The following is a 23946-nucleotide window of genomic DNA, read 5'->3' on the forward strand; positions in this document are numbered from 1 at the left end:
TGAAGAACTGCTGTTAAAATTAATGTTTTTTTAAATTTATATTTCATTTTTTGTAATAGCTCTACCTTTATGTAAATTTTTCATCAAGGATTTAGACCCTTTGCCATTGTTGGAAGGACCACAAGGTAATAACTTTGAGTCAAACACATGGGAAGACCTGATGGACATTTGCCACCATTGTTGTGTCCTGGTTTACTTAACCCTTTCCCAGCATTGCCTATGCAGGTGTAAACCTTCCCAGTAAGTACTTGTTGAATAAATGAAGACATGAGAAACAAAGAAACATGTGCAAAAATAATATGGCTACTTATACTTGACTGGGTAACACTCAGAAGATGGCATATGAAATCACCCGAAAGGTCTCAAAGCTGGGGATATAATTCTACCTAACATCATTCTGTAGGGTAACGTTTGTTTCTCCTTGGTAATATATGTTCTAGCTGAAAATGGAATTAGAATTAGTTTATGCATTGGAAAATAGATCTAGTGAGTTGAACACTTATCTCATAGGGACAAGGAAAGAAACACCAGAATAAGAAACAGGAATAAATCATTTAAAATGTTTATATCTTGGAAGAGGAAGAGAGAAGTGGAAAATCAATTAAGCCAAGCAGACTACAGGAACTGTACAGTTGGTGAGGGAAGGGTGCACAGAGATAGACAGCCAGAAGCCAGAGTCATTGCAAATACTTCAGAAAGCAGTGATCTTGAGAGGACTAGAAATCATGGTGGACAGAGCAGCCGTGCATCCTTCTATGACAACAGGAAGATTAAGGTGGGTCATGAGATTGTGCTGCACACTCAAAGGTACCTCCTCCAGCACGGGGTGGGCTGTGTCCTCTGTGAAACACTGGGGAGGCCTTAAGCTAGGGTGACTTCAGTCCCCTAAAAAGATCCACAGACTGAGAAAATACAGAGAAGAAAAGACCGAATGTTGAAGATGCAGGAGGATCTGACATACAAGAAATGACCCCCATTTCTAAACAATGAAGGGGGAGCAGTGTAATCAGTTAGGGAGGCTTATGTGTCTATAATTAGAATGTTGATTAAAATAAGAACATGAAATAAATATCTCCTAATACCCTATTAGTAAATCTCCATTGGCTCAGGTAAAGGTGAATTCTAAAAGCAAATATTACTGAGAAACGTAATATTCTGTATTATATGAGACACAGGTTCTCTGAGTTAGCAGAATTCTCTTTCTTAATTCATGAGTCTCAAAGAGTAAGAAATTCTCAATAAAACAGACAATAAAACAAAGTGAACAAAAACTTTAAAAACTATTAACAAATATATTTATTGTGGTGGCTTTCTCCCCTACTAGATATACCTTGTTAGAAAGTAGTATCCATTTTAGTTCCAGGTGGATCATTAAGCAGGTTATAAAATTGTTTTTCCCTCGTTGAGAAGGAAAACAAATGACTTTGCAAACATGTTATATTCTCCTTGCTCTATTTTTTGTTTTCTATAAAATCAGAATTTTCTTCTAATAAGTATGATTTTGTTTGGGGAAGTAAGTTACAGGCACATGTTTACAGACTGATATTATATAACCCAAGGGGTAACAGAGGCTGAACCACATAGTGCTAACATAGATTAGAGACCTGTTCCAGGTGACCACAACCCTTCACAGTTTTCTAAAGCACAAAAGTAGCCTCCAGCTCTATGATTTCTTCCACCTTTTGTCTTTCTGCAATCCCATATGGTATATTCAACTCTGGTATGCACTCTTGTGTTTCTCACAAAAATACAGGATGAGTGTGATGGAACTAATCTTAAAACAGTTTTTTTCTGTGATGATAAATCTTATAATTCCAAATGCCAGGCCCTAATTCTGAGCACTCTCTAGATCTCCTGGTCAAAACAACACTGTCCTTTGACGGATGTTTCTCTTCCCTGATCTCCTGTTTGTTTTGAAGGAATACTGTATCTTTGAATTTGCAGAATTATCTTTTGCTTCTTAAAACAACAGCTTGAAAACACATTTTTATAAGGAAAAGATGTTTCTTCTCCAGATGTCATCATTATGTTGTTACCTCTTGTAACCTATTGATAATATGTACAAAAATTTCTTGTCTTTTAAAAATGCAGAGAAGCACATAAGACAACCATCTGAAAGTATCCCTTCTTTGAACTTTTGGCTCTTTGTTGCTAACTATGCTTGTATGAAGAATATAGCAACTACTGGGAATGTTGTTTAGACAGAGCAATAACTGACACGTCCATTTGTGGTCCTAATGGCTAGAGCACCTGTCCTGGGCATCTGGTTGAGATAGCAGCATCATGAGTCTACAATAATCTCATGGGACCCTCTAGTGTACAGTGCTGACTGATACCGATTTCTGTTGTTTATCTTGAACTTTTCGCTTCTTCTGCTGCTGTTTGTTTTCTCGTTGCTCTGGAGTTTCTTTGCTGGCTTCCAGATCTTTGCTGTCAGGTATTGCTTCTTTACTTTCTCCTTTATTAACTTTTTTTCTTTTCCTCTCCCTTCCTTTTTTTCCTGAAATGAAAGGATAAAATCTTTTAAAAATTACTTTCAATTATGTTCTATTTGGTTATTCTAAGTTTTAAAAAAGACTTAAATTTCTCTTATATATCATAGTTATAGATGCTAAAAATCTATTTAAATAATTCATTCAACTATTATTAAGTCCATGGCATATTCCAAACAATGTAAATGTGAAACACATAAATGATATAATAAAGCAACTAATATATGAAAGTTTGAAATCCAAATAGTTTGGTTCTTATAAGTTTGAAACTTATTTTACATGATAGTTATTTACGCATGTTTCGTGGAAAGTTTTAGATAGATTTCTTGCTATTGAAAACATTTATTAAAATGCATATTTTGGCCAAGCATGGTGGTTCACGCCTGTAATCCCAGCTCTTTGGAAGGCTGAAGTGGCGGGCGGGGGGGGGGTTGCTTGACCCCAAAAGTTCAAACCAGTGGGGGTAACATATTGAGACTTTGTCTCTACCAAAAATAAAAATAAAAAAATCAATGGGGCATGGTGGTGCATGCCTCTGTCCCAGCTACACAGAAGGCCGAGGTAGGTAGGAAGATAACTTGAGCCTGGGAAATCAAGGCTTCAGTGAGCCCTGATAGCACCACTGCACTCCAGCCTGAGCAAAAGAGGGAGATTCTATCTGCCCCCAAAAAAGGGAGGTGGGGAGATATCTGGCTCCTCTTTTTAAGGCACCATTTTGTATTCGATTTTTTCCAAGTAGCAGTTACGTAGTTAGAATTCATCAAGATATTTGCCTGTTATCTAAGAGAACTGATTTGCATAATAAATGCAGAAATAATAATTCAAGATGAATAACAAGATAATTGTATTTTAACACAAATACTTCCATGCTGAAATTAGTTTGCACTGTAATTTCTCTACATGCAGGGTCGTGGCTATAACTGATCAGTAACCCTCTAGTATAAGCTACCAGGACAGGAACTTTGAGTCTCTATCCAGCAAATGAGTAGATAGATACTTATCACATGTATACTGGATTTCATTCAGGCCCCTGACCTGGAGCTGAGTTTGGAGCATAGATTTAACTCAGACTCACATTATGAGAGGAGGAATTTTTAAAAGTGGAATCAACATGACTTTAAAGGTTTGGATGTGAGAAGGTAAATTGTAGTCAACAGGGAGCCACTTGAAACTGAATTTTATTTCGTTGGCATTGGAGAACTGCTGAGAGTTGTAGAAGAAGAGAATAATTTGATCAAAGTGGATAAAACTGGCACCAAATTGGATGAATTATTTTTAGTTATTTCTAAATAGTGAATTAACTAGATGTTTTATTATCGTGTACACATTTTACATATGCAGTCTACAATGTCTGAGGGTGTGGTTTTAGTAACATCCATTAACACATATATCCCAATGGGAGATTACTTAGATTCAAATCAATATTACAGTAAACAAAAACTAGGAACCAACTATTCCATGAGGTATGACAAATTCTGAATGTGTATATTTACTGGGCCATTTAAAATTTGGGCATACTGAGCCATTTAAAATTTGAAATTAGGGCCATATACTGGGCCATTTAAAATTTGAAATTAGGCTGTCTAAATTAAGTCCCTTTTGACAAAAATATTTTGGAGAAATTGTTTGCACGGGAGAACCAAAATATTTTCATGTCCTGAAGTAGGCTGCAAATATTGAATTCAGTGGTTTGGCTTTCCTTTTCTTGAGCTCTGGTTACAGAATCCTAGGGAGTGGTATTCTTAATACTGCATAGGTATGCTACGCCAATACAGTCTCATTGAATTAATGATTTTATGCCACATCTCGCTTTGTCATGAGACTGTATTTTTAAAACCTTCCATTTACCTTATAAAAGCTTTCCTTGTTGGGCTCAGCGCAACATACCTTCAAATTTTGGAATTGGAGGAGACAATTAACAAAACTCAGAATTCAGCCAAGGGTGAGGCAAATTGTTTGGGATGTACAGGGAGGAACAAACAATATTATAGTCAATTATTATGCCTAAGCTGAACTACTTATATACTGATTACTTGATTCCATTGTTCTTTTCACTTGAAATAATTTTGCTGGGTTGATAAGATTTCTACAGAAGGAATCAGGACCTTCTTTCCATGCTGGATTTAATGAGTACACATTTGATGTGCTGACTCGAATATAATCATATAATAATAATAATCAAACAAGAAAACTGAAGAGTAAGTTTACCTTTCTGAATATGTAGCATAATTTAAATTTTATAAAACTGAAAAACTGAAGGGGAAAAATACAAGTTTTCATGCTATGCGTTTAGTTTTCAGAAGGAGATGGCTGCAAAGGCTGGATTACATAATATTTCCACACTGAGGAGCATTTTGGAGGTGTTTGAGTTCAACTATAAAAAATTGTCAGCGAAAATCCTTCCAAAGTTCCATAAAAACTACTGACCCCGAGCAAAATGTTATTTTTATGGAAATCATCCAGAAGTTCAGTGTTTGACATTGTTCTCTTGATGATGGTCCAACATCTTACAGCTGTGATCCGAACCATAATGTTTTGGACACATAAGAAATGTATTGTTTCTTCCTTGCTCACAGATTGATTTATATGTTTTTTAGTCACTTGTGACAACATACTCAACTGGCAGTGTATTTCTGCTTTTTAGCAAACCTATATGATTATTTCTTAAGACAGGGCTAAACATTTTTGGAAGTAGATTGAAACTCAGTATTATAACTTTATATCCAAGGAATAACTAGTCTGGGCATTGAGTGAAAGGGAAGGCTCTAGTAAAGTAACAGGACATTAACACATTGTACATTATTGCTGCTCAACAGAGGGCTATTGCACAACAGAAAAGTGGGGTTATTATTTTTTTACAGGCCATGTGTTAGTGGTTGGAAATGCTAACTATCCTTTGCATAAATATATTTTCCTCTTGTCTAAGAAATAAAATAGAAATACAGAAGAGTGGCTGTAGTCCATTAAAAAAATCACATGTAATTTGGGATAACTTTGTACGGTTTTCATTAAAGGGGACTTCCTTTTTTATTATAGTGACTTTTCATTGATGTGGTTAATATTTTTTCAAACTATTTTTTGGCAAGTTTGCAAACTAAGCATTCCAGTTATGACAATCTGACGTGTGTGTGTGTGTGTGTGTGTGTATGTGTGTGTGTGTGTGTATCTCTATATATAATACACATGTGCGCTTTGCCATTCATTGAATATTCATGTATGTGTGCATGTGCACATGCACATATGTGCCTGAACTGGGTTTTAGAACATTCCCATTATTAAAACAGTGTTCATCTCCCCTTCATGTTCTAGCTTTGAGGAGGGTGTTTGGGTAGAAAACATCAAAGAGAATTTGCTATTATCAGTCAAGTACAATCTGAGCCCTTGCAGGAAAGCACTATGGTGTAACATTTAAGAACACTGTCCTTGTCAGGCGTGGTGGCTCACGCCTGTAATCCCAGCACTTTGGGAGGCTGAGGCGGGTGGATCACGAGGCCAAGAGATTGAGACCATCCTGGCCAACATGGTGAAACCCTGTCTCTACTAAAAATACAAAAATTATCTGGGCATGGTGGGGCACACTTGTAGTCCCTGCTACTTGGGAGGCTGAGGAGGATCGCTTGAACCCGGGAGGCAGAGGTTGCATTGAGCCGAGATCCCACCACTGCAATCCAGCCTGGCAACACAGCAAGAGGCCTCAAAAAAACAACACACAAACAAAAAACCCAAAATACAAAACATCACTGTCCTTAGGGTCAGAAAAATACTGTGTTCAAATTTTATGTCTGCCACCAGCTAGTTGTGTGACCTTTGGCAAGTTGTTGATATTTCTCAGGATTAACTCTCTGATATATTTAAAATATTAATAATCCTTACCTCTTGCTAAACTTTATAAGGATTAAATGAGATGTTTGCAGAGCACTTAGCATGGTGCCTGGCATATGTTACTCACGGGACAAATGAAAGCTATTGTATTAACCCCTTGCCCAAACATGAAAAATGCCCCTACTCCATGCCAAAGGTGTGTGATAGAATTGGGGACTCAAGTGAGATACAGAGAGGCCAATAGTTATAGTTACATGCTAACACTAAAATAGAGAGAGGCATGTACGAGGTACTGTTGGGGTACAGTGGGAAAGCACTGAACTCCGTGAAGAGAGACTGAAAATGATTTCAGAGCCTAAAAATGATTCCCCTGATGTAAGGATGTTTGAGGTGAGCCTGAAAGAATGACTGAGAGTTTGCTAGGCTGATAAGGGAAGAAGGACCTGACAGGCAGTGAACAATATGTTCACCGTCTGAAGGCATGCAAGGACATGGTGAATCTGGGGCACTGAAAGTCGACTTCCTTGGTTTGATCAGAGTCTATATATAGACTATTACCAAGAGAAGCTGGAACGATAGACGGGATTCAATTGCCATGTTGGGAATTTGTCCTGAAGACCAGTGTACTGAAAACTAGAGAAGGGCAAGTATCGGATTCGGATAGCAGGCCAGAGTTTGGATGTTTCTGTGATGAGTTTAGAAAAGGCCAATAGGATATTCTGACATGTGACCTTATTTCCTATTTCAGAAAATTGCTGTTAAGTAATAAGACAACACAGAGGGAATATAGTCGTGTTTCATACTTATTTTTGAGTCTTAATTTTTGAAAGAGTAGCTAAAATCTCCATGTAGTCCAAAAAGCCATATTTATTTAAGATTTTGTTGCATACTAGTATCACCTAATTGAATATTTAATTGATATTTTTAAGATTCTGAAATTATTTTCTGTTAGTGTAAACACATACAGTCTTTTACATAAGCATTTCCTATGGCCTTCTACAAAGTTCCCAAAATTTTTTTTTAAAATTCAGATTCCTAGATCCCACCCCTGGAGATTATGATTCAGTGGTTCTTATAGGGAGCCCAAGAACCTGTAGTCAATAACAAGTTTACCCCCAAACCCAGTTTATTTTGACGTGCAACCACATTTAAGAGCCAAAGCTGTAGAGCAATAGAAGACCCAATTTCTTTAAATACAGACTCCCAAAATTTACTTCAAATTGTATGGTTGCTCATTTGTTTCTTTTCTTTTTCCTTATGAATATCAAGTATGTTTTTGACTTACTGTAGCTACTAATTTTAAGGCAAGTTTTCTTATTAGATACATTTGGAATGGGTACCCAGATATAAATTGAATAAGTTGCAGGCTGTCTTTTAAAAATCTATTCAAGTACAAATATGAACTAGAAAATGTAAACATGCAAAAAATGACAAAGAGACAAAAATGATCCTGAATTATTCTTCCTAACTGATATAGTATATATTTATATTCCAAGTGAAAATGCAAACCATAGAACACGTTCAATTTCCTTTCAACATAATGAGGTTATGAATAAAAGAGTTGCTTTCCCTAGAATCAGAACTGTAACTCATTTATTGAGAACCACCTAAATTATGAATATCGGCTATTTTCTTGATGTTTGGATAAAATCTGCCCATAGGTCTTTGTAAGAGCTGCTTCTTTGTGAATTTCTTGCAAAATGTCACTAAGGGGAGCCATTGAGCTGTAAGTAGTTCACTTCCCAAGATAAAATAGGTTATAATTTTTACCCAAATGCTAAAAATGTATTCCACAGTATAGACTGAGGACTAAATATCACGAATTCTATGGCTCAAACCAACTAAGTAAGTATTATGTTTTTCTTTTCCTTTTATTTGATGTGGAATGAAACTGGAAGCCCATGGCGTTAAACCTTTTAAAAAGCACACATGGTGTGAATAGGGGGCTGATCTTACCATTTTTGAATCTAGAGTTGGACCTGATTTTTATGTATAGAGAATGAAAATTCCAGCTTTTGTTCTTTTTTTTTTTTTTTTTTTTTTTGCTTTGAGATGGAGTTTTTGCCCAGGCTGGACTGCAATGGTGCAGTAGTCCTGGCTTACTCCAACCTCCACCTCCCAGGTTCAAGTGATTCTCCTGCCTCAGCCTCCTGAGTAGCTGGGATTACAGGCATGTGTCACTACACCTGGTTAATTTTGTATTTTTAGTACAGATGGGGTTTGGTTTCACCATGTTGATCAGGCTGGTCTTGAACTCCTGACATCAAGTGATCCACTGGCCTCCGCCTCCCAAAGTGCTGGGAGTACAGGCATGAGCCACTGTGGCCAGCCTGTTGTTTTAAGTTAAGATATCACCGGGAAAATCTGCATGGAAGGGAGATTGCTATAGTATGACTTTTTTCTTTTTGGGGGGCAATTATAATGTATTGTGTAGATACATACTTAGGACCACTATTATTACCAAGTAAACTGAGAAATGCATCAAAACCTTTGTCTTTTGTTTGTTTTAATAAAATAGAAAACTTATTCTTCTTGCTATAAATTTAACCTAGGAATTTACAACAAACACAGTAAATGTATCAAAGAATGAATTTCTTTTGCTTTTTGATAAATAGGCAGACATTTAATTGTTCCAAACTGAAATTTAAAGCTATCTGATTTACCTGTGCTGTAGGTTACACATGAATTATATTGCCTTTCTATTTAATTTTCAAGATGCTTTTGATTAATTATTCAAAGAAAAATAATTTAATATGTCATTACATACTCTACTAAATGCTATTAATTTGGGATATTTCCTTGAGCCCATTTTTGCAAAGATAGCTCTGATCATTAAAATATATTGAGATTGAAATAACATTTTATCATCAATTTCAAAGGACCAATTTAAGAGATGTAATCTGTTTGTATCATGATGTTTTGGGACTTCGGAAACAAGAATGTAATGATTGGAAGGCATCAATTATAAACTTTAGGAGGTGAAAGCAGATAAACCCAAGCTTCCTAACATGGCCCTCAGGGTCCTTATCCACTGTGATATGACCCTTGCTTACTTATCTACTTTGCTGGCCTCATACTTGTCTTTTTAGTTTCCCCTGCACTTGTCCCACCATAATGTTTACTGATCCCATATATTGGATACATTTATCTAGAATGTGCTTTCTAGATCCCTTGCCCTAACTCAGACTTACTGTTGAATTCTCTGGCCCTTTAGGTTAACCTTCCTCACTCTCCTAACCTCTTCCTAGGCTAGGTTATTTACATGTCTCCTCTCTGTGTTCTCAGCTCCCCATTATGACCCTGCTGCAATAATCAAGGTGAAGATGACCTGGAAGGTTTGTTTTTAAAAATAGTATGAATAATTATAAGTAAAATTGAACACACACTTCTATTAGGTTGGTGTAAAATAATTGCGGTTTGTGTTATTACTTTTAATATCTACTCAGATACACTTCTAAGTAAGAGTACTGTACTAGAAGCTCTATTCAATCCCTGTTCTATGGATGAGGACAAAGAAAGTTCTTAACCACAGCGGCCCTCTACCTCCATATTATTTCTCAATACAGCACAATGTGACATGTCATCCTTGTTTGTTTCACTTTAGCTACTGAGGCAAGGAAAGAGCCTAGCTGTGGACTAACTTTTTAAAACAGAGGAGTTTTATAAACATCAAGATTTGGAGTGTGCTTTCTTAACCTCTTGAAATTTGAATTTGCTGGGCAGCAAAAAGCTGCTTATCAGAAATTAACTCAGAACTTCACAGCATTTGGAATAAATTTTTTTGAGTCAGAATCGTTTAGCACCATTTCATTCTCTATTCTCTCTCTTTTTATTTTTGCTACAAGCCTATATTTTAGTATTTCTACTCCCCCAACATATAGAGGTATGAGACATATATGTAACTTGAAAATTATACTTTATATCTAATTTAGAAATAATTTTCCATTAGACTACTCTCATTATATTTTTGAAATTTTAATAAAATAATCACATATTTTTGTATTTTGTTATAATTAATACTGAAAAAGAGAAAGAATAATTATATAGCTTTAAGAATTTAAAATTCTACTGAGGTTTGAATGTAGTCCTATTATAAATCCTTTCACCTTAAAGCAGACATCATAAATATCAATAATCACAATTTTTTAGAATATATCTTTTCAAAGTCTGCTTTAAGCATAATAAACTCTCTTTTACCAAATTAAATACCTTCCTTACAAATGGACCATTGCCAATAGGCCTTTACAGATTTTTTTCTCCATTGTTTAAGTAATTTTATTATCCACTAAAGATTCATAATCTGAAATTTTGAATTTTGGCTCAATGTCCTGACAGAAGTTTCCATGACCCTTTCATTCAAGCTAACTCCATTCCACCTCATTGCATCTGCTTCCCTGAACCCCAGCCTGGAATCCTTGCTTCCATTTAAAAGGGCCATCAGCTGAAGTCCAAAAGAAACTATTAAAGGTTTTGGGTATTGCATACTGAGGATGCCTTCCTGTTCTATATTAAAAGTACAGTTCAAAGTGATCAGGGTAGAAAGTACTCAAAAGATTTTTTAAACTATTGGCAATGTTTACAAATTTTACTCATTATAAAAGCAAAAGTATAGTCTCTATTTTATTGTATAATATTTTTAAAGCATAGCATTATAATTTGGTATTATAGTTTATATTAAATATTTTAAAATTTGTATTCTTTTATGTAGGTTTATTTCTCTTAAATCAACTGCTTTTTGGTTAAAAGTTCATTTGCAATAAGTAAATTTTTTTCAGTATAGAAGTTCTTAACTTGACTTTGAAATTCTATCTAATCACCTTATGTTACATCATAAAACTCTTGGAAACTAAATCAGATACAATAACTTACGTGTAGACAATTTCTTGATCTAAGTATATTTGCATAACACATTTTGAATTAGATCTTGGGTTTTAAACAATTGTATCTATTAAATAAGCATGTAAATTTACTCTCATTCTTACTTGATGTCAAAGGGTAGGTAAATTGCATCTATTGAATATGGTCAAATTTTATTCATTCCTTTTGCTGTGAAATTCATGAGTTGCTTGTGAGATTAATATTATTGTTCTCTTAAGGAAAAAAATGACCCGGAATAGGATATTTCGGTTGTTTTATATACTGTTTATGAGCTTATAATATGCGAATTTTATTGCCTATCTTCAGAAATTGAGTCAGTAGGGTGTCCTAGTGCTAATATTTCAAAGACCATTAAAGCCTGCCTAGCAACATTGTCGTGTCCTATCCCAAATTTTCAAATTGGACCTAGTCCTCTTAAAGTATTGTGACTATCTCAGAAATAAATTGATGTGTTCATCTTTTTTGTGTGACAGTCATACTCTACCCTGTTCCCTTACCTCCCACACCCGGGGGCACCCCCTGCTGCTTCAGGCCACCATCTTCCATCTCAAGCTAGAGAACATGCGTGAGTCTATAGAACTTATTAATGTTAAATATTTCTCTCGTATCACCCTTTAAAAAGTTTTCTCAGAAATTTAAATATTAAAAAGTGAAACAGCCTCTTTGAATAATTTGTACTATAAATAGTATTACATACAAGTTGTCCTATAAAATTATTTTAGATCAGAATATGCAATTAAAATTCAGACCATCTATCCAGTGACTCCTTTAAGAAATCTGGAAAAACTATTTCTTTAGTACTTGACTATAATTAATTTTCAAACAACTTTTCACATTCTTTATGATATATTAGTTTGCCTAGTGTGCCAATTTAGAATTTAAAGGTAACAAGGTTATTTAATATGTCAATAATCAATGACTAAGTTTAAAGTACTGCCTGTGGTACAGGTAGCTTTAAAAATATGAATATTTGAAAGATTTTTTTCCTAGTGAATTTTAATTTTCTTGCTGTAGATCTTTTTGAGTTGACTCTCCTGTTTCCCCAGCCCCAATAACACATATTCCAGTAACACAGTAAAGAACACTTAAATGTGTTGGCTTATCTAATTCATTTGCTTCAGAAAATCAGAAACCACAGTTGTATTATCAGTCTTTCATTCTAAAAGTTAATGGCTTCTATTTCTTTTTTCTCTTTACATATTGCACTCATGCCTGAGCATAGTAAAAGTTAGTTTTTATGTAGAGTTTAAAATAAAACTTGTATTTGAATTTTCCGTTTTTCTTTAGTTAAATAGGCTCACAGCTCATTTGTTCATGCTTAAAATACATGTTCTGGAATCAGTTTATGATAAATATTCACCAAATGCCTTCTATTTTTTCTAAGAATCACTAAGCCAAAAGCATTGTCTTCATCTTTGGTGAAATATAACTTTCCAATTAACAGCAAAGTCCTTCATTTCAAAAGTCTGAGCAGAATGCTACTTGAAAATTTATTCCAGCTGGTTAAATTAAAGAATTGAAAGAATTCCAAAGAAAGAATATTCTCTGGGCATTTATCATTTGATTTTCATTTGGATAAATTTCCATTTGTTCTAAGAACTTGTCTCAGAATTTTGCTGTTTTGAGACAGAAAAAGAAGTGTTGATAGCCATGTTTGGCATTGCTTTACTCACTCCCTTACCCAAATTGTCTACTCGGTTGTATGGACAGGAGCGGATGGCCTCATACTTGCTGACATGTTTGCAGTGATTGATTGTACAAGAAATCTTGATATTATTCCACTCTTTCATCATGTTATGCACTAGTTGACTGTGATGTCTAATTCTCATTCTAACATAGCCCACTCTGTCTTTCTCTGAAGTTTTTTATTGGTCTATGGGGAAGAATGTACCTTTAATCTGGAATTGCATCACATGGGGGAAAATGACTGCCCAGTTTCTTATTTGTGCTACTCCATGCATCATGTGTCCTACTTTATGAAATTTTAGCTGCAGATAATATACACGTTTATAGTGATAGTTTAATGTTTTCAGCTATTTATTAACTACATATGTAAAGATGATTTTCATGCATCTTCAAATGCATTCTTAAATGGTTTGACTATACTTTAGGATTTTACTCATTCTTCTTTTGTTGCAGATCTTGCTTCAAACTACTGGTTTCTTAACTAGTTTGAAAAACATGGAAAATACCACCCAGCCTCTACTACATTAAAATTTGTGATAAATTTTACTCATAATATATGATAAGGGGCATATTTTACCTATAACAGATACAAAAGAAATTTGAATCTTTAAATTTAGGGATTTCAATCAGTTATATGACTTTTAAGTTTTTCTTATCAACCATATTTTCCATATATCATATGAAGACTTGTACCCTATCTACTTTTTCTCTTCACAAACTTTCAGAATGTCCTGAGGAAAATAGAATATGTCTTTATAGTAAGCATCTGATTAATGCAGAATTACTTTCCTTCTTTGGACAGTCAATCTCCTATGCAAAGACTTTCCCTCCCAACTGTCACATTATCATTAGTAGATTTTACTCCTCTTTCTTTGCTACTAACTAGTGTGTTTCCTTCTATTGTTTGAGTGGGTCCCTATGTACATCCTACTATATTATCTACTAATTTTAAGTGATATTTCTAGGCCCTTTTGCAATTTGTCAAGGTGAAATTGAACTTAATTTCCAGTTTTCATAATATTAGGAAGAACAATTAATGTAGTAACAACTGCAAATATGAAGAACTTACTCTTTATAAAAATTCAACCTTAATTTTTATTTATCTACTAAAGTATGGAAAAGGAAATGCAATTCATAGGACCGGTTATTTTGGAGTAGGCTGGTTATATGGTTTGGCTGCTTCCCTACCCAAATTCACCTTGAATTACAATTCCTACAATCCCCATGTGTGGTAGGATAGACCCAGCGGGCGATAATTGAATCTTGGAGTTGGTTACCCTCATGCTGTTCTCGTAGTGAGTGAGTTCTCACAAAATCTGATGGTTTTATAAGGGGATTTCCCCCTTTTGCTTGGCATTTTTCTTCTTGCCACCATATAAAGAAGGATACATTTGCTTCCCCCTCTGCCATGATGGTAAGTTTCTTGAGGCCATGCTGAACTATGAGTCAATTAAACCTGTTTCTTTCATGAATTACTCAGTCTCAGATATGTCTTTATTAGCAGGATGAGAATGCACTAATGCAGATAGGGTGGATACTAGTGGGAGATTCTAGCAGTGATGCTCTGATCTATTTGCATAATTTTGTGCCCAAGGGAGACATATGAGGCCCGTGTTCCTGGTACATTAATAAGCACTGCTACTATTGCTCTAAAGACTGTGGTAGTGCCTCCTTTCTCTTTGGCAAGAGCCTGAGAACTGTAGTGCATCTGTAAGTATTCGTTGAATGATTCAAGTGAAAAAGATAAATAATGTTCCTTTTTCTTGATTTCATGGCCAGGACTTAATTGAGTTAGAGTTGTAGAAGGACAGGCATAGACAGAGATGCTTTTGGTGTTACTCTCTCATATGCAGGCATGCTGTGATTACCCAGTGTCCCAAACAACCTGTCTTAATAAGTCCCACTTATTATGGAGTACTCAGCCAGTTGAATACTTCTATTCCAGTATCAGCTTCAGGAGATTACAGTGAACTCCAGAGAGCTATATCACGTTCTCAGGAAAATCATTTTGACTTGGGGACCAAGTCAATGATCAATAGCTAAAGTATGCCTAAGATTGTTTGAAGAAATGGCATTAGGAAGTTCAGGTTGCAACAGAGAAGTTAGAACGAATTCCACTCTCTTCTCTTTTTTCCAGAAAGCATTTGAATTCTAGAACAATTTTAGTGATTTGAGGGCTTCCAAGTTTCCCTGAGGTTGGAAGTGTGGACTGGAGTCCATCTCTTAGCCCAAGGCTGGAAAACAGTTGGCTAATAAAAAGTTATTGAGATTAGAGAAAAAGAGTTGGTCTGGAAGAGGCCCCCCACCCCCCACAACCAAAAAAAAAAAAAAAAAAAAAAAAAAAAAAAAAAAAGAGAAGGAGAAGAAGGAACTTGGAATGATTGTCAGAAGTTGAAAGATGACAAAACAAGATTTTCTTCGTTAAAGTAGCTTCTATATCAGGCATAAATGATGCTTACTTGGTGGAGTTGAGAACGTAGTCTTACTTTAAAGTCATGAAATATGATGCTAGCCCATCTTGCCTGATCTTGAGGCTTTTGTACCCTCTCCTGAAGTGGCACTACACAGTCTCAGAAGCCTGACTTCCCCTTGAATGTTGAATAACTGTGGCTTTTGTTGTAATCCATTAAGTTTTGCTTTTAGTGGAATACCACCAAAATGAAGGACCAATGGGTAGTATGATGAAACTTTCAATTTAAGAGGGTGTAGCAAGGGCAGCAGATGTTATGTGCAATGCAATTAATGGGAAGAGAAAGTCTTAGGAAAGGCTTAAGCAAATAAGCTGAAAATTAAGGGAAATATGACAATTCCTCAAAGAATGAACACTGTCTTACTCAAACTCTAAGAAAACAGGTATTTCTCATTTAATTGAAGTATTTAAGAATCAAATAAAATGACCCTGGAAATAAGAAGGCTAGATGAAACAGAAAAAAAAAAAAGTTATAAAGGGGTAAAGAGCTTGAAATATCCTTTATTTTTGGTTTTTATTTTCTGAGCAAAGTAAACTTCTCATGTACCTTAAGACCTAGTTAAGGTAATGCTAAAGTTTAGATATTTGACCCGGCAAACTTAATGTTGAAATGTGAGCCCAAATGTTTGCAGTGGGGCCAAATGGGAGGTGCTTGGGAGTCATGGACGTGGGTCCATCATGAATGACTTGGTGCTATTCTCACAGTAAATAAGTGAGTTCTCACTCTATGTGAGTTCCTACAGAGTTCCCCAGAGAGCTACTTGTTAAAAAGAGCCTGGCACTTCTCTCTCTCTCTCTCTCTCTCTCTCTCTGCTGTCTCATACACTCTCTCTCTTTTCTTCTCAAGTCGTATGATCTGCACATGCGAGTTCCCCTCAGGCCCTCACCAGAATCAGATGCTGATGCTATGCTTCTTGCACAGCCTGCAGAACTGTTAGCCAAATATACCTTTTTTTTTTTTTTTTTTTTTTTTTTTTAGTGAATTACGCAGCCTTAGGTATTCTGTTACAGCAACACCAAAATGGACTAAGGTAGAAAAATGGATATGTGGCTGGGCGCGGTGGCTCAAGCCTATAATCCCAGCACTTTGGGAGGCCGAGGCAGGCGGATCACGAGGTCAAGAAATCAAGATCATCCTGGCCAACATGGTGAAACTCCATCTCTACTAAAAAATACAAAAATTAGCTGGGTGTGGTGGTGCGTGCCTGTAGTCCCAGCTACTCGGGAGGCTGAGACAGGAGAATTGCTTGAACCCAGGAGGCGGAGGTTGCAGTGAGCCGAGATTGCGCCACTGCACTCCAGCCTGGCACCTGGCGACAAAGCAAGACTCTGTCTCAAAAAAAAAAAAAAAAAAAAAAAAAAAAAGAAAGAAAAAGAAAACCGGATATGTGATCAGTGACTTATATAAGCCATTCCCTTATCTCCAGAGAATATTTAGGAGAAAAAGTAGTAGTCAGGAAGGGACTACATATATCGGGGAGTGAAAGTACTAAAGGAAAGCAAAAGTAATCCGTTATGCCAGAATTTGGGAGGAGAGGAGGGTGAACCCTTTTTTTTTTCTGTCCTTTACATCTTGGCCCCCTTAGTCAAGAACACTTTTGGACCGTGAAAACTCTGTTGAAACTTTTAAACTAGAGAGGATTCAAGGAGTTAAGCATAAAATGTCTCTGGGGAAGCCTTCTTTGAGTATGAATGGGTCTAGGTGTGGGTGTGTGAATCTACCCTAACAAAGAGGAAACAATACCAGGTGATTTCTAAAAATTAGCGACTATTTTCAGGCATCACTGAATAACCTCATAGATGATTTGCACTGTTACTAACAACACCTGGTAAGCAGTGGTATTATCTATGTATGTTAATATATTTAACACATTTATATATGGGCTACTATATTTATATATTTTACTGTACTAGTTGTTAAGTATCTTGAGGATCACCCCTTACCTATATATGTCCTTCAAGATACATTTTAAAGGCTACTTCTCTATGAATTCTTCCCTGATCTTCTCCAGCAGGTGAGGAGGGATGCAGTAATGTATAGCTGTTATGACCTTGGGCTTTGAAGTCAGAAAGCTCTGACTTTGACTTTCTGCCAAGCTATTTAGTCATTGTCTATCCTTTGGGGATGTTACGTAAACTCTCAAGACCTCATCTTTTAAAATGTGTGCTTAAAAAAAGTGGGGCATTAAATTTTAAAAATCTGAAATTGGTATCAGGAAATGTGCATTTTAAACTTGAGCAAATTACTCATCAGGAATGTGACCTTAAGTAAAGCACTTTCTGTGCTGCGTTTGCCTCATTTATAAAATAGAATCAATAATTCCTCCTATTCTCACTATTTGAGGTAGGTATGAGAAACAAATGATATATAAGTAGCTGAAAATGAAAATAATTCTAAAATTTTAATCCCTAAAAGAAAAATAATTAGTAGTGATAATAAATGGTCTCTAGGAAACTATAAAACAGCTGAGTGAATCAAGCCACCTTTAAAAATAGAACAGCCTTAATCTGGTTTGGGTAAAATCTCAGGAGCACTTAATTCTTTTAAGATGTTTGGTGAAAGTCCTTAACCCACTCAAGTCCATCTGCCTTACCTCTTGCATATCCCTTAAATGTGTCATTCCTTCTTTATCCTCATTCAGTTCAAGCCCCTGTTACCTCTAGAATGTATTTTTGCAAATATCAGGGTTTTTCTGTTTGTTTGTTTTGTTCGTTTTTTTTTTCTCTCAGATATTTTCCACTTTGCTGTTAGGTTACCTACTTACAGTGCAGAGGGCTTGTCTTTTATTCCTATTGGTTTTTGGTTTGTTTTTAAATCTCCCTGGTGCCTGTACTCCCAAAGTTCTCAGCATGGCTTAGAAGGCCCTTCCAAATCTCACTCTTGGTTATGTTATTGAGCAGCACCTCCTTCCCTAATTTGCCTTAGCTTCAATCAAACTACATAGCTCACTTCAATTTTATTACATCATGCTCTTTCTTGCTTTGGTGATACTGTTGATGCTGCTTCTCAATGGAAAGTTCCTCTCCTTCTCTTTAGCTGGAAAATTCTACTTGGCCTTTAAGAGCCAATAATAATTTACCACCTCTATTTCCAAAGGACACATCTGTCAATTTTGCATTTATTTGTTGACAACCAAGTCTCCCATGAAATTATAAAGTTCCAAAGGAGTCTCATGCATATTTGCTATCTTTGTTATTTTCACTTCTAGTATCTAGCTAATGAGCTGACCTTGAGATGCACAGATGATCTGGAATTATCCAGATTGGTCCATTTAATTGCATGATTCCTTAAAGTGGAAAGTGGAAGAAGAGGCAAAAGTGTGTGTCAGGGAGATGCTATGTGAAAAGGGCTTAACCTGCCACTTGAGGCTTTGAAGGTAGAGAAAGGGTCCATGAACCGAGGGTTGTGAGCAGCCTCTAAAACCTGGAAAAGACAAGTGGATTCTCCCCTAGAGTCGCCAAAAAGGAACACAGCCTTGCTGATGCCTTGATTTTAGCATGGTACAAATTGTGTCAGCCGTCTCACCTACAGACTTGTAAGATAATAAATTTGTGTTGTTTAGGACACTTAAGTTTTTGATGACAGCAACGGAATGATGACAGCAACAGAAACCTAATATAAACCCAACTTTGTAATGGTTTTCTTATATTTCAGTTCACCTATGCCCAAAACAGTTTTAAAGACCCTCATGCCACTACTCAAATGTTCTAGGGTAAACTGAATGAGATCATTTTGGTTATGACCAGCATCTAATTTGTCTACACAGAATATCAGCACATAAGAACCTTAATTTCCTTTCTGAAAACTTTGTTCCAGCAAATTTGGAGAAATTGAATTTACTGATAAGATGCAAAAAAATCAAAGGAAGTGGAGGATCAGAAAGAAACAACATTCTAATTTTTTTATTACAAGTTTATACCTCTACACTCAATCTAATTCTTATAAGAAGCAAAAATTTCCTTTTTCTAAAAATGATCTGATAGATTATTAGCTGAATTATGGGAAAGGCATTATAGTATGCTTGGATAGTCTCCACTTTATTTTTACATAAATAGTTGTTATATTTTTCTGTCAATTTGTGAACAAGAATTCCTATTAAGCAGAAATTCATCTGGACTATATATCATCTGCAAGATCAGCTTTAAGGCAAATGAAAGAAAAAAAAAGACGAAAGAATATGAAAACAGAAAAATTCTTTAAGAATGAAATTACGCCTTTCTCCATGCACCCATATCACTGTGGTTATAGAACTCTGGGGAATTTATTCCCATGTTTTCTCTCCTCTGGGTGTTCACTGCTTTCGTTCTTCCTATCAGAACCTCCTGAGGTCAGAAAGTTTTGCCCTTTTCAGAGACTTTTTTCGGCTGGTAAAGCCTTCTGAGCTAACCAGAAATCAAAATGGGATGCTGTATTATGTCAGAACTGTATGTTTAGTCTGCTTTCCTAGAAATAATCAAGAAAAGTTATATGTGAGAAGACACAGATGGTCCTTTCTCAGCACTATTTTCATATTTTTGAAGTATAATATAAAAAATGTAGTTGAGATCTAGAACAATATTTTATCTATACAGATATCTATATCGATTCCATTTATAAAAGTTCACTAAACGTGTGTGTGTGTATGTAATGTAATACAAAACAATAAATGTTATGTCATGTTGGCCCTTAACCTAGCATGCTTTTCTTTGAAAATTCACAGAAATTGATATTCTACTTTTGACTTATTACTGAGCATATTTATAGCATGGGGAATATTTTATTTGCCAGATTTCCAATCATTTTAGGAAAATCTTTGAAGGGATACCTAAAGCCATTTTGCACCAAAATTAATCATTTTTACCTTTTATTTTTATAATTATATAAGAAATTGGACTCATGTTAAAGCTGCTTCAAGACACAGAATCTGCTATAACTTTAGTAATTAAGAAGCTTATGTGTAGAACTTAGAGAATCTCAAAAAGTTGTCTGTAATACTATTAGCTTTTGTCCAGCAAAATAGTACAATATGTTTCCCCTTGCCAACTGTATAATCTACTATTTAAATATCTACATGGCGAAATATAATTAGTTAGCATTTCAATATTTAAATTCAAGATAACTAGTAAAGGATCCCTCATAGACTGCACAGTCTTAGACATGCAACTAAGTGAACCTATTAATATTCAATGAATATCAGGCTCATTTCATGCTCATTTCTATTTCAGGAATGATTCAAAAAAGGACTGTGTTTCATTGATTATGAGACTAATACTAATGTTACAAAAGTTATTTCATCATTCTCTTTTTAAAAAATGACAACAAAACTATAATAACACAAACAAAACTTCAAGACCACTATTTGGCTCTCTCTGACTCCCTGAAGAGCATTTACAATTGACTTTTGAGGAAAAACAAACACATTCATAAAAAAAAAAATTGGCTTCTTGCAAGTCCTTTTCTCCTTTGTCTTCCAACTCTTTTGCTCAAGTTATAAAAAGAAAGTATCTCCAATTTACCTTTTTTTAAAAAAACTTCTAATCTTGTTTTACCATTTTAGTATTTCACTCTGCTCTTATTTATTCCTATAGTTTGTAACATACTATGCTCATACCTTATGATTAATTCTCATACCATAAAAAATTAAGCTCTTATGATCAGCACTTATTACTGGCTTGGAGCATCTGCTGCTAACCTCAAATGGATTCCAGATTACAATTGCATCCCTGTTGTCTTTCCAGCAGGGCAAAATATCCTCTGCTGTCTCAGGGTCAAACATGCAACTCCTGCCTGCTTGTATGGCCAGCTGGGTTCAAGAAGGAAGGAACCTCATTGTTGACAGTTACCAGATGAATATGCCCCTTCTGTACAGCTGAGATATGGAATAGACATTGGTGAGTGCTGGATACAGTTTACAATCCTGAAATGTTGGGAATTCACATTTGTGATACTTAAGCAGATTTTCGTCTCACTGGCTTATTCCCAAGAATTGGGTAACATGTTATAGTTTTTGATGATTTGTTGGTTATTTGTTATTCTTTGAAATTCCCAAGGAATGAGCAAAATATCCAGTGGGAATATTGATGTGAGCAATAGATTTAGCAGTCCCTTTCATGGGCCATCAGCCGTGGCATGTCACATCATAAACCCCAAAGGCAGGCTAATCTTGGGTCAAAATTCACCCTACTTAGAGGAAGGCGTTGGAATAAGGACAGACTAAGTTCAAAATTATTCTTGGTTTAAAATATAAGGTTTAGGAATCTCAATAAGGTGAAGGAAAAAACAAGTAGAGTTTGCTAGAAATAAAAATTTGCTGGCACAGGGAATTGTAGAGATTATCAAGCAAAGGTATAAAGATTCAGCTTCAAGGAATGATAACCAAACATTTTCCTCAATATTTTGCAACAGGTGTCACCTGAGTTAAATGAAGATGAACTTTGACTTTTATTTGAATTTAAATAGTTATAAAAACCCTGGAGCAGAATATGTCTTCCTTAGAGTGTATCTTGAGCTTTTTCATTGTCCAAACCCTGGATTATTATAAATTCACCCTAAGTTACTTTCTGTTGACACATAAAATGAAGTGACATGTTTTTCTCCTAGGCATTAAAACCTGCTGTAGTTTTTTAAAAAGCTTATTCTTTGTATATGTTTGACCATCTCAAAAGTAGTCATGGAAAATAGCTGACCTAACCAAATGGAATTTTAGGACCCAAGGAAACCAGTAGTAAAAAATGAGTGTCTTAGGTCTATTCAAAAAATAAAAAGGAAATAACAAGTTTCTTGATGTTGGAGCCCCAGCTCCTTTTCTTACAGGCTTGTATTTGGCGTCCTTTTCTGCTTAGTCATTGCTTTAACTCCCAGTCTGAGATTAATTGCATGACCTTTGGAGATGAATGATCTTTTACTTAATCTTAGTCAATGCAATCTGGACAACCTCAGGTTTGGTGAGGCTCCTCTTGGGTGGTTTTCATTTGTTTTAAGAACATTAAAGTATCTCATAAATCTACACTTATTATATTGGTGAGTAATTTACTTTAATTAAATATGAAATTCTGAAGACAATGTTAAGGTAACACTGGGGTCAAAAACCCCTTTTTATGGTGATTTTATGGTTACAAAAATACTCTGGAATTTACTTTTGTCTTTATGTCTGGATCTGTTTAATATTACAGAGCATCCAAAGGCATATCATTTTCAGATGGTCACTTTCTAAATGTTTTAAAATAATAGTGATTTTTAAAATGATAAATACAGGATTCTTGTAAAAAAAAACAATTTAAGATGAATCTTAGAATTTGGCTAACAATACCCTTATTCAATACAATGTGTCTACATTTACTGGTATTAGAAAATTTGGTGAACCAGTCTTAAGGTAACACAACTGCATGATTTTCAGACATATTCTGTAATTGAAACTAGTGAAACTAGCAAAGCTCTTACTTACTGGTTTTCAACATTACTCTTACTGGTTTTCAATATTCAGGAAGATGCATAATTTCTTCCCCCAAACACAAACTAAATAATATGCTTTGGGACTTTCTATCCAATAAAGGAATTCTGTTTTCTAAGTTAGACAAATAACCAAAATAAAACAAATGGGCAAACTTATGACAGACAAAAAGGCAAATATAGGAAAAAATATAAATGAATAAATTACTTTTAACTTGGGAAAATGTAAACATTAGGAGACAAATGCATTATTGACTGTAAAGAGAATGAGCATTGAAAGCTTTGGATAAGCTGGGGAAAATCCCCTTTTTGCATTGAAGTAAGGTTGAAAATCTACTCACTAAGAAGTCTTAAAATCCAATAAATTTTCTTGCATCTATGCTTAAAGTCAGGGATATAAATTTAAAAAGTCTAAGAGTTCCTTACTCATACGATTCCATGGTTAGGTTTAGTTTAAAGCTGCCTAAGGGTAGAAAGCTTCTCCATCAACCTAAACACTGTTTCTGTCAGACATCCCTTTGAACTGACCTAAGAAAACTTTCCTGGGTACTTCAAATGAAAATCTCATATCACTGAGAAGAAATAAATAGACCATAAAATGGTTTCTAAAAAAATGTGTTGGTGACTATTTTCAGTTCTATGACTCCATACAATTACTTTCAATTATTTTATTACTGACATGATTAGTAATTGTGTAGCACACACATACTGAAATCTTTGAGGAAAACAGTGTAAGACTAGTCCCGTTCTAGTGGCTTTAGAGAATATGGTGGCAGGGAGGTCAATTTGAAAAGTTACAGTCCTCATCATCCCATAGGACAATGGTAACAAAAGAAAAGTTAGCATAGAAGCAGTTTCTTAGTATATCTATTACCCTGATTTTTTAAACAAGTTTCTTTTGCTCTCTTCATAATTCTTAGTCTTCGGATATGATCATATACACCATTTCAAAATCATGCTAAATGAAGTATTTGTAAAAATACTCAGGCAATGCTAAAATGCAAACACAAATTTCTTCCTTTTTCTGTTAGGCCAATCTGGAATTTGCAAATCTCTAATTATGTTGCAAGCGCCTTAGAAGGCTTAATAGACTGCTAGTAGGTTTTACTACATCTTAATTCTGAAAATCTGTATATGATTTAAAGGAAACATATCCCTGTGTTCCTGAC

The 23946-nt window shown here is 35.2% G+C and overlaps 1 protein-coding gene across 1 annotated transcript in view; it reads right to left on the reverse strand.

The window, feature by feature from the left end:
- Positions 1–1272: 1272 nt before the first annotated feature.
- RSPO3 (R-spondin 3) overlaps positions 1273–23946 on the reverse strand; it is a 76589-nt gene continuing 53915 nt past the window's right edge. Inside the window, exon 5 of the mRNA XM_003932396.4 lies at positions 1273–2500. Within this exon, the coding sequence (XP_003932445.1) occupies positions 2313–2500 (188 nt within the window). The 3' untranslated portion in view covers positions 1273–2312. The remainder of the gene's footprint in view (positions 2501–23946) is intronic.

This window comes from Saimiri boliviensis, chromosome 4 (assembly GCF_048565385.1).
Source record: "Saimiri boliviensis isolate mSaiBol1 chromosome 4, mSaiBol1.pri, whole genome shotgun sequence".
Lineage (NCBI taxonomy): Eukaryota > Metazoa > Chordata > Mammalia > Primates > Cebidae > Saimiri > Saimiri boliviensis.